Raw genomic sequence first — 22234 nt, 5'->3', positions numbered from 1 at the left:
ATCATTAATTGAAGTTAGAAATAACATCACAAGTTAAATTGATTATCAATTTTACTAATGATACTACAAGAATCGTTAATAAATGTAATTTATAGAAATTAAATATTTAACAATTTATATAGCTATATTTTTCATCATCAAAATTTGCTGTAATTAAAAATAGTATTTCTTTCTACTTACATTTATTTTTATAATTGTATATGTATTAATACAAATAAAATGATATACATTTAAACTTTAGTAATATTTTTTGTCAGAATCTTCATAAGTAAATTCATTAGTAAATTCATGAATAATGCAAGTAACATTTTAAATGATACATGTTGACATTATAAATACATAATTTAGCAATTTCGCTTAGTAATTAATAATTATTTTTGCAACAAACAATTCTACCCTTTTCTCTTAAAAGTGACTATTTGAGATATCCTGGCACACATTCAATTGTAAGATAATCGTGCTTTATGTATGCGGTAAATTCAATGTATTTGCTACTTTGAAATGATATGACAATGTCGTCACGATTATATGAAAGATTCCTGTATACCTATGTTTACTTTTCAGACCTTGTAAAATGACACATGTGCATCCTAAAATAAATAGTCAAATATCTTTCTCATGTATTTCATATCATCCTGAAATAAAGTTTCGTTTATGAAAAACATCACATGTTGAAGATATTGCGACGTTTTCTTTCTTTTTATTATAACAGATTTTATTTTTAAGTTCAGTCACATAGGATGTTGTATAGAATCATCAACATCATGTTCTCACAATTATTATTGCTTTAACTCTTCGAAGTGACGTGAACTTATTACAGTAGTAGATATTTATTGGCTAAATAAATATGTTTGACAATAATATACTAATATACTAATAATAATTAATAATACTAATTAATATACTAATAATAATTAATAATATACTAATAAATGCTCACAAATATCAAATTATAATACTTCGTTAGAATATGTAAAAATTATAAAAATCACACTTTTTATATATACTAATAGTTATAATGTGCCATTATAGTAACTAAACATACATAACCCCAAAATAAAATGTTAAGTACTTCGAATTTATAATTATGACTTTTTCTCATCCTTAAAACAAAAGACCAGTTTTACAAGATTTCCAATCTTTGGCAATATATTTCAAGAAATAAAAAGAAGACATAAAAGGAACAAAATATTAGTCAAATATTAGTAAAATACATTAATATTAGTTGCCCACTTATATTAACTTATATGCTTTAAATTCTTTTATATAAAAATAAATATAAATTAAAAGTTTGTGTGATTAGTATTGATTACCACTGTATTTCCATTCATATATTCTTTAAAAAAATTTGAAGTCAATTATACAAATTTTTTATCTATGCTTTCTCTGATAAAAATTTTTTTTACTTTTTATTAAATATCTTTTTTAATCACTAAATAAATATTTTATTGGAATAAAGTTAACATAGAATTATGATAAAGTTTATCATTTACGTACTTATAAATCTCAATTTAAAGTGAAGAATCTGTGATGTATTACACAGAAATACAGTAGTAATAAGGTACGTTGTAGTACACTAAACTAAAAAAAATTCTAATAGAAAACACTAATAGGAAAATCTAACCAAAGAGGAACATTTCTAAATAATAACAAAAATAACAATAAAAAAACAAAAAATTAAGAATTGACTTATAAAAATAGAAAATTATTCATAAAATCTGGAATTACTTATTAATTTAAGTCTTAAATGCATATCGAATGAACAGTCAATAAGTTGTACTTTTGTGCGTACTTCTGTGATGTTCATGTACGATTTTTGCAATTTAATAATTGCAATCTCAGCTCAAAAACATTACATCAGAAACCACATTGGACTTACTAATCATGATGAAGAAGCATGTGTCTTTGAAAAGAGCGAAATCTAACATATGATTTTGGACACTTGTTACAGGTATAGAACTTCTCGTGGTGTGTACCACTACCATTGTGTGATACTTCATGTACTATCCGTAAATGTTGAGCTAATGACGATTTATGTCTGTAAATGTGTTAATACCACATATGTACATAAAACATATTCTCTACTCGTTTTTAACATATTTTTAACTATGAGACAGCAAACAAGCTTATTATTACTTATTTATTTCCAGTATTCTTACCTGTAATTTTTATTGCAAATATGACATTGAAAATTTTCCTTGTAAAAGTTACAGCGAGTAAAATGTTTCCATAACTGAGGTTTTTTATTAAATAGTTTTCCACATTGAGAACACTGGATAACACATAAATCTAAAAAAAAATATTTTATATTTTATTCTATATTTTAAGCAATTTATATAATGAAAACTAGTAATGATTTATTTCAATTCTTTATCTGTTATCTACTTTTTATTATTTTATCCTATTTACCTTTATCATTTTTCGGTGTCTGATATAGACATTCAGAGTCGAAAATATTAGTCGGGACAGCATTCTGAAGTAGCGTTTCATCTTGAGAAATTATTTTACCTTCCTTCATTGAAAAGTTTTCCAAATTTAAATAATTGGAGACATCGGTTTCATTGAAAACTCTTACATTTTTCATTTCTTCTGTTCCATTGAGATATGTAGGAAGTTTGGTAGGATATGATTCTACACAAATATCTGGTATTTCATCAATGTAAGATTGTAAATTTTGTGATTTATTTTGATCTACGGATGACACATTTACGTTGCTTTTAACTAGCTCTGTATTATTACAACTAGTATTCTCTTTCGTAATATTGTTATCGCCAAACTGTTCATAATAAAGATCGGTCTCTTCAAAGTCTATTAAAGTATCACCAAATATATGAAAATAATCCATATAAAAATCATATATATTTGTATACAAATCACATGTGTAAAGTCCTGTTTCCATGTCTTCATTGTTTGTGAAGGTTGAAACTGGATCTTCATAAAATACCATATCTTTGTCATGTGACATACAATTTGCACAGGAACAAGAATACATTTTAGGTTCAAATACATTAGAGCCAATGTATCTGTCTATCGGTTTTTGTTGCAAATTATTCTCTGTTATTGGCAATCCGTAATTTGTAGGATCTCTTTGGATACTTTCGTACTGTGTTGTGTTAAGCTCTGTTTGCTTGCAAGAAATAACATCATTAAGATTTACATCACATTTCTTGACATTGTAAACCTCGTTGTTACAGCAAAAAGTATTAGACGGCTCAATCGGGTTTGTTGCAATATTATTTAAATCATTTACATTTATTGTTAAAAAATTAGGATCGTAAACGGGCTGAATAAGTATATCATTCTCTAAAAAATTATTAGCGTTTTGCACTAATATAGTACTCTTCATATTAATATCTGGAATAATAGTCGAAACGTCTGGCTTTTCATATGATATTTGCGTACTACTGCCGGATTTACGAGCTGCTGTTTTCTTCAATTTTTTATCACGTAAACGCTTCTTCTGCTTTTTTTTACATTTTAATTTCTTCAGTATGTTTTTCTCGTGACTTTGTGACACAAGTAATGTGTTCAATTGATTAACTGTTTGTGGTAGATTTTTATTTTTATTATTGTTGCAATCAGAAATATCATATTGAATGTCCAACGGATTATGCACTTGTTTCCTTTGATGGTGTAACTTCGGTGATAAAGTTTTATTATAATTGGCTTCACTATCTAAATCATTACTGGATGATGTCGTATTTAATTCCAAAGAATTATTTTCGTCTTCCACATAAGATGTGAAAGATGTATCAATGTTACTCAACAATTTACGATTTTTAGATATTTTTGTATTATTACTTCTTAAAATATTAGGCAAATTCCGAATAAGCTGCACATTATAGAATGCTTGATTTGTAATAGCTTCCTCTTTAGAGATATTTACATCTTCCATTATAAGGGTTTTGAAAGACTTCCTAGAAGATAAATATACATCATCATTCTTCATCTTCTTCCTATCATCATATCTCTGTGTCCGCATACTCTGCTGCGATGTATATAAACCTTCCAGTAAATAAAATAAAATTAATAGTAATATCTAATAAACATTTGTCTATTTTAATAAAAACATAGATACATAAAATAAATAGCATATTGAGTTATTTCTCCATGATCAATTGTTAGATTCATAACTCTGATTGTTTAATTAAAACTTAATGCTTTATGATCAACATTTCAAAGAATTTTATTATGTATTTAGTTAAACTCTATCTTCTAATGCCTAGTTTGTTTAAAATCGTAACAAAGTTCATATAATGGTCAATTGTATCGCATGTTTATTTAATAGCAATCGTTTACTTGTAAGTAACAGAGCTTTAGAGATCATGGAGATCATTTAAAGCTGTGGTCGGAATTAGATTTTGAGCCGTGATATCTAACGCGACGTCTACTTCTCTCAACTGCCACTCAAAACTCGACGGCCGAAACTCGCTGATCATACTATATCAGAGAAACGTCCTTATATCAGAAATATGTTGGAATGAATCATATTGTCCACCAAACTAATGCATTATTATTAACATCTATATTACAATATTATAAAACATACATAATATACTAATAATATATAGAAAACTTAAGTTTTAATTATTTATAAAAATAAAAATTATCTAACATGACAGTTTGATGAAAATTATACATTCTCAGTATATTTCTGATATGGGCACGCTCTTGAAATAGTGTCATGCATTTGGTAATTGAGTATCAAGCAATAGTAAGTGATAATAGACATTGAAATCCCCTGAAATGTGCATCAAATTCCGACCAAACTCCTAATCTAAAATAGAAATTATTTTAAATATAATTATTAAAAATTGTTTGCAAAAATTATTATTATTATAAATATTTATTCTAAATTTCATAAATTTTTATATTTAATTGAATCATTAATATGACTTTATAAGTCTTATCAATTACTCTTCAATTTTTAATTGCTACATATTATTTTATTCTTATTGTAAAATACAAAGAAATACAGTTCAACTTGACTACATTTTCATTCAAATTTGAGAGAAACATAAAAATCATAAACTTAAAGCTTCTTATTTTTAAAAATTTGGTTTTATTCAATTTTTATTAAAAAATCTTAAAGGAAAATATTATTTCTTACAGAAAAATATGTTGAAAGATTTGGCTATAAAACTGAAATATCCATGACAGAATAAATTTATTGTTTATCATTTAATTATTGTCATTAAAGCAATAAAATTTTTCATAATCAATATTTCAAAAAATTACTAAAAACAATCGTCTAACACTTATTTTATTCTCAAAAGCTATTATAGGTAAATTTCACCCAAGTGTTAATTTAAATTTAATACAGTTCTTGTTAATAATTTTGATAATTTAAAATAACAATATTTTTTTACATTAACTCTTACAATGCAATGTAAAAAGAGTATCGTATTATTCATGGATATCTCACATTTAATCACTTTTTCATTTATTTAAAGTGGTATAAAAATTCTCTAAAACTTCACAAACATATTTTCAAATTTCTAGAACAAATGTCTATATTTTTGTTTAAAGGATAAGATGTAATGTATAATGTATCTTTTTAAAAATTAAATGCAATACAATTTAATTACCTTAGAAATTTCAAGAAACTAATAAAAAAAATCAATCTAACATAAAATACCCGTGATTTGATCTTAACAATTAAAATGTGTCAATTTAGTTATTCTAACACATTGCAACTTATAAAATAGACATAAAAAAATTGTTAAGTACAATTATATAAAAAAGATATGTAGCATTCCAGGGTATTAAAGCTGTAAATATTTGTATATAATAAATATTTATATATATATATATATATTTAAGTCAAACATCACATATTTATTTAATTCAACGACGGTATAAATAAAAGTCAGGATCATTGTTTATTAATGTCTCTCTAATGTATCAGTACGTATAAAAAGCAACAGGTACACTGCTTGCAAACAGTTAAGCACCGATCGAATGCGAGATGAAAATACGTCTCTGTGCACATCCCCCATACCTTTCAAGAAACTGCAAAATTGCCAATTAAAAGCCTTCGTCGGAAATTCGCCAATGAGAAGAAGTCAAGCTTCAGAGTCACAGTATGTCATAAACTTTATCCTTGCGGTTTTATTCGCAGAGTGATTTACCGGTGACAAAAATTCATCCAGGCGTCACAGTGATAAGTCACACAAGTCTGCTTTCGTCCGTGTGCAACTGAAGTGACTGAAGCTGTCGACGAGACACAAGATCCCACTCTCTTAGCCGCTAAACAAAAAGGGTAACCTGAGAAGTCCTTGAGAGAAAGAGAGAGAGCGATAATCGCATGAAAAGATATCCTACAGGCCACTACCACGAATGTAAACAAAGTCGCCCCGTAGCCCGTAGCCCGGCAGCGTCGCTTTTTTTTCTAAACATTCGCTATTCAGGTCAACTTGAATGTGTCTCAATAGGAAATATGTATATATATTTTTTGTACGTACGTTTTCGATAGGTTTCAAGGCATGTATCGGCACTACGGACCTCTCTCTCTTTCTCTCTCGATGTACGCAAAAAAACGTCGTAATAGAATGTGAAATTCTAAAATGGCTGAGCGATCGTCTTGAAGTTAATCGCCGTTTCTTGCAATCTGAAGTTATCCATTTGAATCGGGGTTCACAAAACCTAGGGTGCGTTCCGTTTCACGTATAATGCGTGCAATGCATCATTTATCTTTGTTGTTTAACTAGTGTTAAACAAGGATATGTGATGCATTATGCGTATCATGAAACTGAACGCACTTTTATTGTCTTCCCGCCCAACGCAATGACTTTAAACTCATCTCAAACGATCTATAATTTGCGATAAAAATTTAGAAAATCAATTATTGCAAAGGTAAGAAAATTCACTAGATTTTGACTAATGAAATTATAGACATTCTAGTAAATTTATTCATTTTTGTAACTTTCATCAAGTTGTATAATACACAATCCAGTCTAGTCCAGTTAATTAAATAGTCACAGTATGAGTATATTTACTTATATTGTAGCGTCAAGTGGATTGTAGCAACAATCGATCCTCAAGATAGAATTTTCGAATCTGTTTGGGGCCGTCTACATATTCGGACGTGTTCGCCCGTTACTGATATTTTTTCTAACGGTTGCATCACAATCGACCGCCGGGACAACGTTGTTGTCCTTTAAGCTTTGAATTTCACTATTGTCTTTGTATAATGGTCAAATCGTCTCTGCGAATCAAGACAAGGGGCGGATACCAATAAAATTGGAATTAGATAGAATTTTCGCTCGTGGCTCTCTATGCGTCGCATGATACGAAAAACATGTTAAAAAAACGCGCGCGTACATAAAATACGTTAAGATGTAAAAATAGAAAATACAGGTTTCAAAATTGTAACTATGCAAATGAATTGAATCCATGATGTTTAGAACCTTATTCCTAATTATTTATTATATGTAAATAAAAAAAGAGAAATTTTAACTTTTAACTGAAAAAATCTATATTAATCAGTGAATGTTAATTAAATTTTGTTAGTTTTAAAATATATTAATATATATTTTGACAATTATAACTTTTTTGTAAGACATAAGACATCTCTATGCTATTCCTAGAATCATATTTTTTCATATCTACAATATTAAAAATAAACTGTGTAATACATATGACTAAGCTTACACAAATTTTTAACAATTTTTAAAAACTTTCTGATTCCAATTAAAAAATAAATCGTTTATATTTCCATTAGCATAATTTCTATTTAAAAAATTGTGTATATCACCGAACAAATGCTTTATAAACAATCTATGGGGAAACAGCATAATATAAAATGATATAACATTGTAATAAAATATTTTATTAAAATGATCGGTAGTTTTAAAAACAGTATTTTTACAAGTAATGAATTCTCTTATGACATAATAAAATAAATTAAATATAAAACATTGATCTGATAATACTTATTATATATGCACCAATCTCTTAATAATGTCACGTAGATAAAATTACCAATCATTACCATCATCAAAATTGTTTCCATCTTTTAACCTTGAAAATAAGACATCATTGACTTTGGGGCGAGGATCCTCCTTGATCTTCGTTGGTATCGCTTCTACTTGTCCCAACATCCATTCTAATTCTAAATAACAAAATAAACGGCACAATCATTTCCTTGTATATTTTCTTTGTGACACTTTGCAATCAAATGTATCACCTGCTTCGGACAGTTTCATGCCACGGAATTCGAGCGGCCCAATAATTTGTTTCACCATATTTCCCTCGTGATAGATGAATATTGTAGGAAGATTGCTATCAGGCCAGTTGGGGATACAAGTGGTAGAGATGCTCTTCAAAAACTTGGTGGCACGAAACTTTTTCGCCAGACTAGCAAGGTGCTGATTGATTAGAGTACAGAGTGGAATCCTAAAAGCATACACTTTTGTTAGTTTCGTGTTACATTTGCTACAAGCAGGTTTACTTTGCTTTATTTTATCATACCCAGACTTGTAAAGGTGTAAAACAACCCAAACGTCCTCCCCGGCGTTATTAACTTCTTTAACGTAATCTTCTGCAGATATTTCTTGCACCTCTCCATATTTACATTTGCTTGCTAGCTCCTTCATCTCTGCTATCCTTTTTCGTCGATATTCCTCCAGAACGCGTTCATCCTCTTCATCCTCGAGCTCATCTAACTCGTCCAAGGTCTTTTCTTCTAAACTATTAGGAACTGAAAACCAGATCATAAGCAGACAGTATTGCATAGTATATATTGATAAAAATTAAAAAGAGCAATTTGATTAATCACCATGTCCTGTTTTCTCATCTATCGTACTCTCCAAGAGATTTACTATCTGATCTTCAGTAATTTCCTGTTCCTTTTTCTTCTCAGGTATAATACCTTTTCTCCTAAGAATGTCATTCCATTCGGTATCTTCATTTGGATCTTGCTGAAATTCAAAAACCAATTTGAAGCTGTTTGAAATAATATAAAAAGTAACTAAATTTTTTTTTATATTATGAGATAATATATTTAAAACCTATATACATGTATATGTATATATATTTTCTGCCTACACAGTCTTGTTACCATATAAGGAATCGAGCGTGACAAACTCCATGACTTAACCTCTTAACCTCTAAAATATTCCAATTTTTATCAGTACTTACCATTTTCGAAAATGAATATTACACTTCTATTTTATTTACTTGAAACTGATCCTGTTTTGTGTTTTTTATACAAAAAGTCCTTCGAATATATACAATTATTGCAGTGGGAGAGATCAACAACGATAGCCGATCTGTTTTCGACTACGCGAACGCCTGACGTAGTCGGTACTTCGGTAGTTGCACGATACCCAGTCAGACTGTTCTTTGCTATATTTTATACGCATAAACTAATTATAACATTTCAATTTACGGAAAACATGTGTTAAATATTTATCAAATAACAGTGAAATAGCTCTATACATAATACACTAACTTGCAATATTCACATTTTTAGATAACTACTTATCTTGATAAATATTTAATTTTATTATATAAATATAACTTACATATTATCTTTTGATGCATATTGCTAAACACTGCAGAAAAGAAATGGGATATTAAATTTCAATAATACAAAATTTTATTTATTGTATTTATCTAATAGTTATAAAAATTGATATTAAATTTTTACACACAAAAAATTGTCTTAAAATATTTGTAATAATCTGTCTTCTTCAAATAATTATAATAAATACAGTATATATACTTTAGAGTTTTTCCAATCTAACTCATCATGCACATAGAATAGATTCTGAATATCAGTTTCAATTTTTATTATGATATTCATCAGTATTAGCCTTAAATTGAATTTATATTTATTTATTAAACCAATCATGTATACTAAGCTAAAATTTATTCATTTATTCATTTCTTCAAATATTCATAATCATTATCTCTAGAAAAAAAAACATTCAAAATTATGTGTATAAAATTGAGAATAAATATAAAACATTCATGATTAATATTTGTTTTGGCACTTTTCTTGAAAGTTGTCACACGTACGTATCAGTCTTTGCATTTGTGTATTGTACATAATTTAGAATTAATATTCTTGTGCAAATGAAAAAATTCCCCTTGTTAACACTTATGTGCACTATATATTAAATAGATAAAAGATTATATATATATATATATATATATATATATATATATATTTACAACAAAGGTACATCCATTTGATTAAACAATGAATTGAAAATATTAATAAATGCATATTCGTATACATGCATGATCGTACATGAATACACAAGATGAGTTCTCAATTAATCAAGAGTTGACTGTGTGTGTACGTATTATTGAATATCGTCGTAATGCATTAAAAAGAATAATAAAAATATCCTAAATAATGCAATTGAGTAGTAAATTTCAGTCAATATGTTAAAATACATTATTACGGAAAGATGTCTATCTATTTTCTTGACACGCATCATTTGATTGTTGATTCTTCGTCTCTACGGGAAGTGCAAGCGTAGCAATTGCAGCACATAAAGCGGTTGTCGCATAAATAATCATAGCTCCCGTGATGGACCATTGTAAAAATACTTGTGCTATGTAAGGAGTAATCATAGCACCAATTCGCGCCATAGCACTACACGCGCTTACACCTATGCTTCGTAAATGCGTAGGATATACTTCTGGTGTATAAACATACGCAGCTTGAAATACACCAGCGATTAAGCCTCTGGCTAGGAAAACAGCGATGGTCAACGCCGCTCTGCTCAACAAGCAGGTCCTACCTAAGAAGCAAATCACTATAGCAAACAGAACTAACTGGCAGGCCATTGTTTTTCGTCTTCCTATTTTTTCGATTGCAAAAACGGTAGAAAATATGCCGGGAAATTCCGCCAATGTCGTCCAAAGTAGATCGATGTAGTCGCTACGTCGTAATTTGCAGTCAAGTTGGCATGTATCCTCATCGCTATTCATGCTCCATGTGCTACATTGCTCTGAAGATGTATGAAAAAGTTCAGTTGTCATTAATACCACTCCATAATAACAGAATGCTGTACTCATCCTGCAAAATGTGAAAAATATATATTAAAATTTTTAATATTACGAATATATTCTACCTCATTTTATATTGCAGTTTGCTATTCACCATACAAGCCAAAGTAAAGCAGAGGTTCTACACATTTCTTTGCTTAAGACATCTTTAAATCGACCATGATGACCTTGGTAAAATCGATCCATAACTAGTCTTCCTAAAGGCAATGACTTTTTATTTTCTCTAGCTACACGTTCTAATGTCGAAATTGCACGATCTGTTCTTCCAGCTGTCATATCGAATACTGTAGATTCTGGCAGCCACTACAAATACATGGAATCATTTCATGTAATTCATTTATAAAGTATTTTTTAAATAAATGATATATATTGAAAATATAAATTACAAACCGGTGTTATTACAGCAAATATAAATAAAGGGATGGACGATAATATAAGAAGCCATCTCCATCCAAAATTTGGCATAACGATTAATGCAATCGCCACTTCAAAACAAGCTCCAAGAGCCCAAAAGCACTAATACACACGATATACATGTACTTATTATATTTGATAGGTACTATTATCCATATTAATCTGTATTACATATATTTATAATATAAACTTACGTCCAGTAAAATAACGCATCTTGAACGTTGTTTTGCTGGCAGAAACTCTGCGTACAGTGTTACTCTAGAGGAAAAAATATGTGTAAATAATAACAGATTTCAAAGCAAACTATTCTTTCGTCTTTAAGAAACTTACCAAATACTTACGATTGTGGTACACAACCAATAGCAAACCCTACAACTCCTCTAAGCAATAGGATCCAGAGAAAATTTGGGGCAAATGAACTCAGAAATGCATAATAGGCTAGTAGCACCGCGCATAAAGTTAAAGCTTGCTTACGACCGTATCTGTCGCTCAAATTATTCCAGAAAGTGGAGCTTAACATCATACCAAGAAATACTACCTAAAAAGTTCAATTCCCATAATAATAAATATGAGATATCATCATGTATATATATATTTTGAAGAATAATTTTTCCAAGTCCAAGAAATACCGTTGTGGTCAATGCTTGCTGATATCTAGAAATCCCCCAATCACAATGTAAGGATGGACTTAGAATACTCAGTATCGTAATTTCCATACTATCTACCATCCAACAAAGACCCGTAAACAGAGACAATTTTACTTGGAATTTTCCAAAGCCTAATGCATTGATAGCTTGTACCACAGTAAAGGTGTCTGTCAATAAAATTTAATTTAACTTAATATAACTTATTACAATTACTATTATATCTCTTCAAACTACTGTATTATTTTATATTTATATTTATCTTATAATGTTTCACAATTTGTACATTATGTATAAATGTATACAGAATATGTATACAGAATGTTTCTTGTCAATTATTTAAAATATTTCTTTTGTTTAATAAAGTAAAAAAATACCACAAAAAAGATCATTTCAAAAGAACAAATATTATATAATAGGTAGCATATCTATATACATTTTTTTCATGTTTATTATTTTGTAAAATTTAAAAATCAACTTTTTTTATGGAATGGATATATTAGCAATAATATAATTCATTAAAAAAGTATATTTTACATTTTAATGTAAATTTATATTTAAGATCACCTTAAAGTCAATGTCATATATATATGATTGAATCTTTTTTTTAACTACATTACTTTATTAATGAAAATGTGCCATCCCATTTAAAAAAGTTGATGATTTCTAAGAATCCTAAAACCAAGTTATAAGAAACATCCTGTAGAAACATATATATTGCTTGTTTAAATGTCAAATGATCTATTTCATTATTATACAAAGTTCATGAAAAATATACACACCTAATTCCTTGCACACATGCATGTCTAAATGTATACTGTTGTTAAAGACATTTTGCTGTGTTCCATGTTACCACAACTTAATGTAATGTATTATGTGACCATTAGTAAAAACCAGTTTTCCCAATGTTATGTTATCATGCGGTACTAAATATTTACAGCATACGATCCTTCTTTTTTGTGTTAGGTAAACCCTTCTGTACAATTAAAAAATGGCAGATTAACTAAACATTGCGATACATTAAATACATCTACATTGTTTACATACTTAAGGAGCTTATGGTTCAATGTAACATACCATCAGGTATAACTACAACAGAGGAAAGTTCCATCGATCGTTCAGTGTCATTTTCCAAACTTGGGTGACAGCTCGACGTACTTTGAGCGCCAACATTTAGCTCGGCTCCATGTGATTCCTCTAATTGGCGATACGGTTCGTTACATTTTTTATCTGGGTCCAACATGGTTATACTCCTCAATGTGATCACGACATAAATATGTTCCTAAACATCCACCGACTATCAACAACTGATGAAAACAAACGAATTCAAATTAACTTTGAGAAATGTTCTGTTAAATAAATCTTGCGTACAGTTCCAACTGTCAAATCTTACTGCACGTGTCACTATACAAAATTGTCAACCGTTTTGTAGGTTAATCCTTCAGTCGTATGCATAATAATGAATACTTTTTGCTTCAATAATTAAGAATGCACAATTTAATTCAATTTCTAATTAATCACATCATTTTTCTTTTGACATTAAAATTTGCATTGTTTAATTAATAATGAAAAGACAAACTAAATAAACCGGAGTATAAAAAAAAATAAAGAAAACGTAAATAAGATGCGAAATTTCTTAAGTTTCCAAATAGAGGTGGTCTTTTATCTTTTCGTTTAGTGTCACGAATTTTAATAGAATTTTTCCAAATTGTTGTTTACAATGCTTACATAGAAAAACTATTGAGGGCAGTGACAACTCTTTCGATTCTTCGCTTCCTCTTGGATTTGTTCCTTGTTTTTCTTTTCTCTTTCTCTCCTCCATGTCTGATTATATTTCTATTTCATTCTTAAATGCAGAATGTGTAATATGGTATATACAGCTAACGACAAGGTTGAGACTGAGATAAATGAGTTAATATATTTTTTTATTTAAATTAATTTAGTTATATTAAAAGTTAGAAAAACAAAGAACTAACTCAATTAAAAGTTACATTGACCTCATTCAACGGACTCAACAGTTGAGTGAGCGCTTGCTGTTATTGGTGTATTCTTCTAGCTCTGGAGGTCTGATTGGATAATCTATAATCTAGGATAATCTATACACCAATAACAGCGAGCGCTCACTCAACTGTTGAATCCGCTGACCATTCTAATGCATAGCGTGAAGTGTGATACGGGCTTTACATAACTCTTTAGTTCTAAAGTGCAGAAAGTGTAATAGTAGAAGTGCAAAAATACTTTAATAAAAGGCGTTTTGTCACTTTTCAGCCTTTCCAGTGCTCATTGCCCATGGTGCCCAGCTGCTTCTAGGCTTTCTAGCTACATTCAGCACATCCAGCTACATCGAGGATTTAGACGCCCAGGCCTAGCGCTCACTATGCTCAGTTAAGATTGTGTCAAAAAAATTGACGTTCATTCCGATGTGCGAGAAATAGTGTATGGATTAGTTCAACCATTCAACATTTCAGCGTTAATAAGAGCCTTCGTATTTACAAAAATGTCACATCGACGCGGTTTCAGAGGCTTGTCGAACTCCTTCATGCGACGTGACAGAGATGGTAAGATTGAAATTTCTCAAAAAATGCTGCATGCCATTATTAAAGACGTTAGTTACATTTTTGTTATTATATGAATGCTTTTTATTGGACATTATTTCTGTTTTATTTTTAATATGAACATTAATCATACTTTAGATAAACAATTCATGAAAGTTCAGAGATTCTGAATTTTCAGAGATTTATACACTGAAATTCATTGTTTTTCTTGCAAATTTTTTGAGTTTAATGAATCTCTATTAAAAATGACAGATTATTTAAATAATGTAACTTAACAAAATAATTTAGATTATATTGTAATTTAAAATTCAATAGATATTTTATTTCTCAAAAGATTCTTTGTTTCTATGGACCTAAATAAAAAAATGTTAATAAAGCAATTGTTTTGTAAGAATATTTTCTCAATCATGGCTAGTATTATGTTAACTTTTGTTACATATGTAGTATATTAAATCAACAATAATTTTTTTAATCTAATTCTTAAAAGTAATTTAAAATTTAGAAACAAATTTTAAGAAAGCAGATATACATTCTTATATGTGCAATATTTCTTCCATAAAGTTAACTAATGTAAAAGGCTTTATTGTAACAGGCATTGACTAAAAATCTTTGTTAAATCAATCAATCTATAATATCCATTATTAACAAGAGACGTGTTCAAGAAACACGCTATCAGTGCCTATGCAGCAATTATGCGCTATTGTGTCATTCTTTCTTTATCAGATGCAAAACAAGGATAGAATGACATGATAGGGTTGATAACATTCTCAAATTGTGCCTAAGATATACAATTGTTCATATCAAAATAATTAATAAGATATAAATGCATTATTTGATACTTTTTTTTATATAATTTTTTAGTTTTTGATATTAAATATTTTGCTAATTAGAGTGCAAATAAAACTTATTGATACTTTGTGTTTATCTTGAGTCTAATTTTTTAAAATCTTTTGATCTTTAAATATTCTTGCTTTGAATACTTCATTATTTCAGTTTTGTAATAATGGCTATTTTATTCCTCAAAGTATGTATTGTTAAATAATAAATAAAATTTGTCAAATAAAGAAAAAATATTTCTCAAATATAATTTACTATGAATTTTTTTAGGACAATCACAGTCTACATCTGGACGTGGAAGACCTCCAGGACTGAGGGGAAAAGAAATAGGATTGTATTATAGAAACAAAAATATAGAAAGAGAAAAAAGAAATAGTTCAGCAAGGCTCAAATTGTCACCTGAAATAGAGCAAAGAATTAAGACCATATTATATAATTCAAAGAGCTATTACAATTTAACTTCTTACGATGATTTCAAGTCTGAAGATAGCAGATATCATCAGATTCATGATGTTCAATTTAAAAGAAAATTTTTAACTATTATAAATGGTGATATGCAGCAGAATCTTGCTAGGGCTATGACTGCAAAGTCAAAGTTGCAAAGAAATAGTGACATTGATAGAATATTACAAAAGGAATACAGAGAAAAGCAGAGTGAGGATGCTTATCAAAGTATGTTGAAATTTCGATCAAAGTTACCAGCATATAAAAAAAAATCAGAAATACTACAACTGATAGAAGATAATCAAGTTGTTGTTATTAGTGGAGAAACCGGTAAGTTGCAAAAGTTATTTGCTAACAGTTGAGATAAAATGTTTTTGTTTATTTTGTTGACATTTGTTGAAGCAATGCAATGCTCTTAACAAATTTGATTTTAAATATACACTGGTGTAATTTTTAGTTATTCAGGAATTTTAATTAATAAGTAATGAACTGTTAATAACAGTTCTTTTAAAAAATTTTAGGGTGTGGCAAAACCACTCAAGTTGCACAGTTTATATTGGATGATGAATTAGAAGCTGGAAATGGTAGCGTTACTCGAATAATTTGCACACAGCCTAGAAGGATATCGGCTATTTCCGTTGCTGAACGTGTAGCTATGGAAAGAACAGAAAAACTTGGAAGATCTGTCGGCTATCAAATACGACTCGAAAAGTAAATATTTTATATATTTTATAAAGAAATATAGCTTTCTTTTACTTTAATTTCTCTCTATAGGATTCCATCGCGAGATCAAGGAAGTATATTGTTTTGTACTACTGGTGTATTACTACAAATTATGAAGCATGATCCAGCGTTAAAAAGTTTCTCTCATGTGATATTGGATGAAATTCATGAACGTACCACAGAAAGTGATTTTGTCATTACATTATTAAAGCAAGTTATTCCAAAAGTAAGTTTACATGATATGTGGTATGTCATCGTTACATAATATTAAAATTAATGTATAATATATTTTTACTTGAATTGCATTTCACTGTTGTGTTTTGTGTTGCTATTATTTTATTCCAAGGCATCAAATATATTTTTTTTTTTTTATGTTTATAACATACATTCTCATCTATAAATTATTCAATTAAATTTTATAACCTTACTATCTGTATTATCTTTTTTTATTTTACTCTAGAGAGTAGATTTAAAAGTTCTCTTGATGAGTGCAACATTGAATGCTGAAAGGTTTTCCAAGTATTATGACAATTGCCCGATGATACATATACCAGGATTCACCTATCCAGTACAGGAATTTTATTTAGAAGATGTTTTGTCATTTGTAGAGTAAGTATCAATATAATATTATTGAAACTATATATATATATATATTCGTTTATTGTTTCTGCGTTACAGTCTCATATTCAACAATTTTATTAAAATTTTTAATTCTTTAATCAATACCTTAAATATAAACTGGAGCACATGGAATGAGGATTAAAATCTGATTATGAATCGACAGTTTTCAACTCGTCCCATTTTATTGAAATATTATCATTACTTGATAAAAATTTTGTTATCATTAATTACAATATTTGTAATAATACAATAATTATATTTGTTTAATTTATAGTTATAGATTTCCTGACCCACGGCCAGAACCTACAGGTTACAGGAAACACTTAAAAAGCTACAAAGAGCAAAAACACAAGACAGAAGAATTTTTAGATATATTACAACCTTATATTAGACAACTTACACTTGAGGTAAATATAAATATTTTCTACTACTTCAGAAGAATTATATGTATACATTATTTAAAGCTGTATTAATGATGATCATTTTATTTATCTGAATATTAAAATATAAAAAAATTAATTGCAGAACAAATACGATGCACGTGTTATTAATCAGTTACGGAATCCAGTTAGTGAAACTCTTTCATTGGATCTTATAGAAGAATTAGTTAGATATATCTGTAATACAAAAGGTCCTGGAGCTATTCTTATTTTTTTACCTGGTATGCTAGATATATCGAATTTAAATAAAATGATGTTAGATTCTGAACGTTATCCAAGTCGTAAGTATATATTTGTATTATTAATATAACACAATAATATAAATATATATTGTTTTATGTTTCTAATTGATATATTACAATGTACATTGAAACGTCGAATTATTATCGAACTAATTTTTTTAATTTGATGAAATTTGTTTGCCTCTTTCTAATAATTGTATTATTTTATGCTGCATCCTAAAATTTTATGAATTTATAGTTGTTTTGATATACCATTTGATATATATTTTAAAGCAAACATCATAATTACAAGACTTTTCTTACAGATAAATACATCATCTATGCTCTTCATTCACGTTTGCCATCAGTTGATCAGAAACTTATATTTAAAGAACCACCTCATGGCGTTCGTAAGATTATCATTGCGACTTCAATTGCTGAAACATCAATAACAATAGAAGATGTTGTATATGTAATAGATTGTGGAAAAACAAAATTTGGAAAATTTGACATAAATAAGAATATTCAGACTTTAGAGCCTGAATGGGTATCCTTAGCTAATGCCAAGCAAAGACGTGGTAGGGCTGGCAGGTACGATATCATAACTTACTACAGTTTTGAATTAGAAAAATAATACATTTTATGAAACTTCTTCCGTAGATTAAAATTATATATATAATGTCTTCTATAGGGTTCAAAGTGGAGAATGTTATCATCTGTATACAAAAGCACGAGAAATGACATTTGATCAATACCCATTGCCAGAGATGTTAAGAACGCGCTTAGAAGAGGTAATTTTGCAAATAAAAATTCTGCAATTGGGAAAAGTTGAAGAATTCCTCGTTACCGTCATGGATCCGCCAGATCCAAAAGCGATTCATCTGTCCCTTGAATTACTTCAGACACTCAATGCCCTCGATACACACGAGAATTTGACTCCTTTGGGTTATCACTTGGCGCACTTGCCACTTGATCCTAGAACAGGTAATTTTATTATCATTATTTTTGCGAAGCCGATTTGTAACATATATTTGATGTAACGTATATTATGTTTTATTATAGGAAAAATGATTCTGTGGGGCGCATTATTCTCTTGTGTCGAGCCAATATTTGCTATTGCTGCTAGTCTCACATTTAAAGATGCTTTCTATTGTCCATTAGGACAAGAGGAAAAGGCTAATAGAAAGAAATTAGAACTCAGCATGCAACAGTGTAGCGATCATATTGCTCTCGCGGAAGCTTTAAGAAGATATGAAGTTGCACGTCACAGAGGAAATGCTCGCCAGTTTTGTCGGGAGTATTTCCTTTCTTATAACACATTGAAGCTCCTTTCTGAAATGAAAAATCAATTTGCACAATATTTATACGACATGAAATTTCTAGACAGCGATAACCCAAGTCATGTAAATTCTAACAGAAATTCGGATAACATAGCTTTGATAAAAGCTATTGTCTGTGCAGGATTATATCCTAACATCGCTGTTATAAGGTGCAGATATTGATTTATTTTAATTCTCTATTCAAAATATAACAAATCATAACGTTAATGTATACTGATTCTAACTATTTAGGCGAGTTACTAAAAATGGAATAATTAGTTGGACTCCGGAAGACGGTAGTGTACGTATACATCCGTCGAGCGTAAACAACAAAGCTTTCAGCTTTCCTAGTCGGTACTTGACATATTTCACAAAACAACGCTCCACCGCCATATTTTTACATGACACTACATGTATAAGTGTACCTATCTTACTGTTCGCCGGACCAAATATATCGATAAGTAAATATATTTCTTCTATTTAAACGCGCTAATCATTTAATCTATTAATTAATATATTAATAATATATTAATTAAATAATGCACGTGGGATAATATTATATTTCAGGACGAGAAAAAGGACAATATGTAATTGGTAATTTCAGTTTTTCGGAAAACATCATTTGTGAACAAGAAACTGCGCAAATGATACAGGTATATAAATATCATATATGCTTTTTTTTAGAGAAAGATTGTTTCAAAATAATTTTTTTGTTATATAGGAACTTCAACAAGCTCTGAATAGTTTATTGGAATATAAAATTACGAATCCAGCAACGGTATCTTGGCTCACTTTTGAAGGAGACTTATTAAAGTAAATTTACACACATTTTATATATATATATATATATATATATATATATATATATATATACGTTTACTATTTACATATATAATCATTTCTTGCAAATAAGAGCATGGTAGTATAATTATAATTATTATGAATGTGTGATGAATTTCTGTTATTATGTTACAGTGGAATCATTGAACTGATCTCTCAAACAGATGAAGATTTGGGTTTTAATAGAGATGCATATCTTTATGAACATTTCAGTGGTAATGATGTTCATTGATTGCATTCATTAATTTATAAATATTAATAACTTATTTAATCGCTTCGATACTCTTAGAAATATAATCATTGTTAAAAGAATTATGTCATAATTTTTAAAAATAAACTAAAATAGTTTCTCTTCATTGATTTTTAATTCGTTGACATCACTTTTTTATTATCTTTTCTATTACTAAGCAAAGAAATATTTATTCTCTACAATGTGTGATAATTATTGACAAATCAAAATTAATCAATGTCTAAATGATTATCATCTATAGCCTTCGATCTTAATAATAATGTAAAATGTAAAATAATAAATAATGTAAAATTTTATTTGACTTATGAAAATCAGAGAAAAAGTGTTTATAAGGCTTAAAATTTTTCTTCTGCATGTAAGCAAATTATGTCTGTTTAAGATTATAAATTCTTCATAAAGATTTTATATTTTTGCTTATATACGAAACAATGAATTGTTGATTTAATACTAATTTTTTTCTGTGTAATTGAATGGTCCATTATATTTACAGACGAATAATGATCCAATATTTAGATAGATATTAGAAATATACTACGTTAATTAGTTGTTTAAAGCGTTAATTACTTGTTTAATATTTAAAAGTTCTTAAAAACTTATAGTTTTTATTTTAAATAAAAAAAACAAACTTAATCTTTTTAGATCTTTAAATTGACAATATAAAACAAACAAAAATCGTATATATTTTATTTTCCTGATCATTAAATAATTACATTTGAGAATCACAAGAGAGATAAGCATGGTACACTAATTATTTATGTACTTTCGGTGGAACACAGACGCATGTAGGCCTCGAGAAGTGCAAAAGTGCCAATTGATTATATTAGCCTTTTACCTATAAACAATATTCTAAAATATTTATAACGCTGTGTAATATAAATAAAGTCGAGCAACATACCGCAGCTTGTCATTGTCAGATTGTCTATATAAAGTGACGATTTAAACTGGATTATCAAAGGAGAATTGTTCGAAGAGAAAAAGCCGAGAATAACGTGCTGTGATTCCTTAACGCAACACACACACACACACACACACACACACAGGGCGCGAACTTTTGACCCATCTATACTTCACGCCTGATCGTCAATAAAACACTACATCCAGTTTCTTCCTGACTCGCGGCCGCTTTGCATCGGCTTTTGTCATTCATGAACGTAGAACGTACTGCCGTCTTCTCGGCGTTTGCTAGTACTTTCGCTACGAGAGGCAAAGAAGTGTAAAGAGAGTCGCACGGTTTAATTTATGAGAACAATTATCATCTCAGATATAACGCGATGCTGTTCGAAGTTGACCGCTTCGCGAAATATCGTACAGCTTTTCATACGCTGCAAAGCGTTTCGCAGTGTCGTCTTTTTTATCTAATCCGCCACTGCAATAATGCAGAATGACTTCGCAATCCCAGAATTATTATCTTTCTCTTTGAGGAAAACGAATTTTTTATTATTTACTTACAGGCATGCGCGCACACAATCATATACATCTTCCTTCTTTTTTTCTCTTTCACGCGCGCGCGTATGTACATACACACTCACAATCTTGCATACTAGCATTCTCATTGATTACACTGTACATGTGCACATTCAGAATTTTTTTAAGGGCAAATTTTATCAATTTTGTTATCACAAGCAGCAATTTTTGCATTAATAAATTGTTTTTGTTAGATATTTCAATGGTTGGAATGAATCTCTTCCTGATTTTGGATTAAAAAAAAATTGTTTTTATAAATTATAATTTTTATTTCTTTTCCTGAAGAAAATATAGACAGATGTTAAAAATGAAAAGGGCAGTTCTGTAATTTTGATGGCATTATTATTATATACAAAATATTGATTATTTTCTTAGAAAAAAGAATTAAAAAATGTTCAAATAATATAGAAAGGCCTTCTATATAAAAAGGATTGCCA

The 22234-nt window shown here is 28.9% G+C and overlaps 4 protein-coding genes across 10 annotated transcripts; 1 reads left to right on the top strand and 3 right to left on the bottom strand.

Annotated features, from left to right (window-relative positions):
- Nucleotides 1-165: 165 nt before the first annotated feature.
- LOC105193256 lies at nt 166-6803 on the bottom strand. Of its 4 annotated transcripts, none has more exons than XM_011157631.3 (6): nt 6465-6802; nt 6002-6249; nt 2410-4005; nt 2160-2289; nt 1880-2038; nt 166-635 (listed from the first exon to the last, which is right to left on the bottom strand). In XM_011157631.3, coding segments are annotated over exons 3-6 (1863 nt in total). In that variant the 5' UTR covers nt 3983-4005; nt 6002-6249; nt 6465-6802; the 3' UTR covers nt 166-634. The 4 variants fall into 4 exon arrangements, with proteins under 4 accessions (XP_011155933.1, XP_011155932.1, XP_011155935.1 ...); XM_011157630.3 differs by having other exon boundaries at nt 166-590; nt 6465-6801; XM_011157633.3 differs by lacking the exon at nt 166-635 and having other exon boundaries at nt 679-2038; nt 2410-3917; nt 6465-6803.
- A 1007-nt stretch (nt 6804-7810) lies between these two features.
- LOC105193255 (viral IAP-associated factor homolog) lies at nt 7811-9352 on the bottom strand. The gene is made up of 5 exons (XM_011157629.3): nt 9142-9352; nt 8780-8921; nt 8473-8701; nt 8189-8397; nt 7811-8113 (listed from the first exon to the last, which is right to left on the bottom strand). The coding sequence occupies exons 1-5, from the start codon at nt 9142-9144 to the stop codon at nt 7980-7982; spliced, it is 717 nt and encodes a 238-aa protein (XP_011155931.1). The 5' UTR covers nt 9145-9352; the 3' UTR covers nt 7811-7979.
- A 242-nt stretch (nt 9353-9594) lies between these two features.
- On the bottom strand, nt 9595-14033 carry LOC105207367 (synaptic vesicle 2-related protein). Of its 4 annotated transcripts, none has more exons than XM_011176788.3 (8): nt 13161-13805; nt 12866-13059; nt 12069-12253; nt 11781-11977; nt 11634-11697; nt 11416-11541; nt 11120-11328; nt 9595-11035 (listed from the first exon to the last, which is right to left on the bottom strand). In XM_011176788.3, the coding sequence occupies exons 2-8, from the start codon at nt 12885-12887 to the stop codon at nt 10426-10428; spliced, it is 1413 nt and encodes a 470-aa protein (XP_011175090.2). In that variant the 5' UTR covers nt 12888-13059; nt 13161-13805; the 3' UTR covers nt 9595-10425. The 4 variants fall into 4 exon arrangements, with proteins under 4 accessions (XP_011175090.2, XP_025987068.2, XP_011175089.2 ...); XM_011176787.3 differs by lacking the exon at nt 12866-13059 and adding an exon at nt 13812-14033 and having other exon boundaries at nt 10426-11035; nt 13161-13365; XM_011176786.3 differs by lacking the exon at nt 12866-13059 and adding an exon at nt 13812-14032 and having other exon boundaries at nt 10426-11035; nt 13161-13390.
- A 286-nt stretch (nt 14034-14319) lies between these two features.
- Nucleotides 14320-20439, top strand: LOC105193254 (ATP-dependent DNA/RNA helicase DHX36). Its single transcript, XM_026131280.2, has 14 exons — nt 14320-14641; nt 15746-16249; nt 16441-16630; nt 16694-16868; nt 17103-17251; nt 17538-17670; nt 17789-17984; nt 18251-18515; nt 18616-18908; nt 18987-19413; nt 19496-19704; nt 19811-19896; nt 19965-20056; nt 20219-20439. The coding sequence occupies exons 1-14, from the start codon at nt 14581-14583 to the stop codon at nt 20313-20315; spliced, it is 2877 nt and encodes a 958-aa protein (XP_025987065.2). The 5' UTR covers nt 14320-14580; the 3' UTR covers nt 20316-20439.
- Nucleotides 20440-22234: the final 1795 nt, after the last annotated feature.

Source organism: Solenopsis invicta, chromosome 1 (genome assembly GCF_016802725.1).
Source record: "Solenopsis invicta isolate M01_SB chromosome 1, UNIL_Sinv_3.0, whole genome shotgun sequence".
Classification (NCBI taxonomy): domain Eukaryota; kingdom Metazoa; phylum Arthropoda; class Insecta; order Hymenoptera; family Formicidae; genus Solenopsis; species Solenopsis invicta.
This window is presented reverse-complemented; position numbering and strand designations above follow the sequence as displayed.

Coding starts and splice junctions, on each gene's coding strand:
- LOC105193256 (XM_011157631.3), bottom strand. CDS start 3,982: ATGCGGACACAGAGATATGATGATAGGAAGAAGATGAAGAATGATGAT. Junction 2,290..2,409: donor GACACCGAAAAATGATAAAG/GTAAATAGGATA, acceptor ATTTTTTTTTAG/ATTTATGTGTTATCCAGTGT. Junction 2,039..2,159: donor ATTTGCAATAAAAATTACAG/GTAAGAATACTG, acceptor ACACATTTACAG/ACATAAATCGTCATTAGCTC.
- LOC105193255 (XM_011157629.3), bottom strand. Junction 8,702..8,779: donor AGATGAGAAAACAGGACATG/GTGATTAATCAA, acceptor TCTGGTTTTCAG/TTCCTAATAGTTTAGAAGAA. Junction 8,398..8,472: donor TTACACCTTTACAAGTCTGG/GTATGATAAAAT, acceptor GTATGCTTTTAG/GATTCCACTCTGTACTCTAA.
- LOC105207367 (XM_011176787.3), bottom strand. CDS start 13,326: ATGTTGGACCCAGATAAAAAATGTAACGAACCGTATCGCCAATTAGAG. Junction 11,698..11,780: donor ATTGGTTGTGTACCACAATC/GTAAGTATTTGG, acceptor TTTTTCCTCTAG/AGTAACACTGTACGCAGAGT. Junction 11,542..11,633: donor GATGCGTTATTTTACTGGAC/GTAAGTTTATAT, acceptor CGTGTGTATTAG/TGCTTTTGGGCTCTTGGAGC.
- LOC105193254 (XM_026131280.2), top strand. CDS start 14,581: ATGTCACATCGACGCGGTTTCAGAGGCTTGTCGAACTCCTTCATGCGA. Junction 16,869..17,102: donor TAAAGCAAGTTATTCCAAAA/GTAAGTTTACAT, acceptor ATTTTACTCTAG/AGAGTAGATTTAAAAGTTCT. Junction 19,705..19,810: donor CGGACCAAATATATCGATAA/GTAAATATATTT, acceptor ATTATATTTCAG/GACGAGAAAAAGGACAATAT.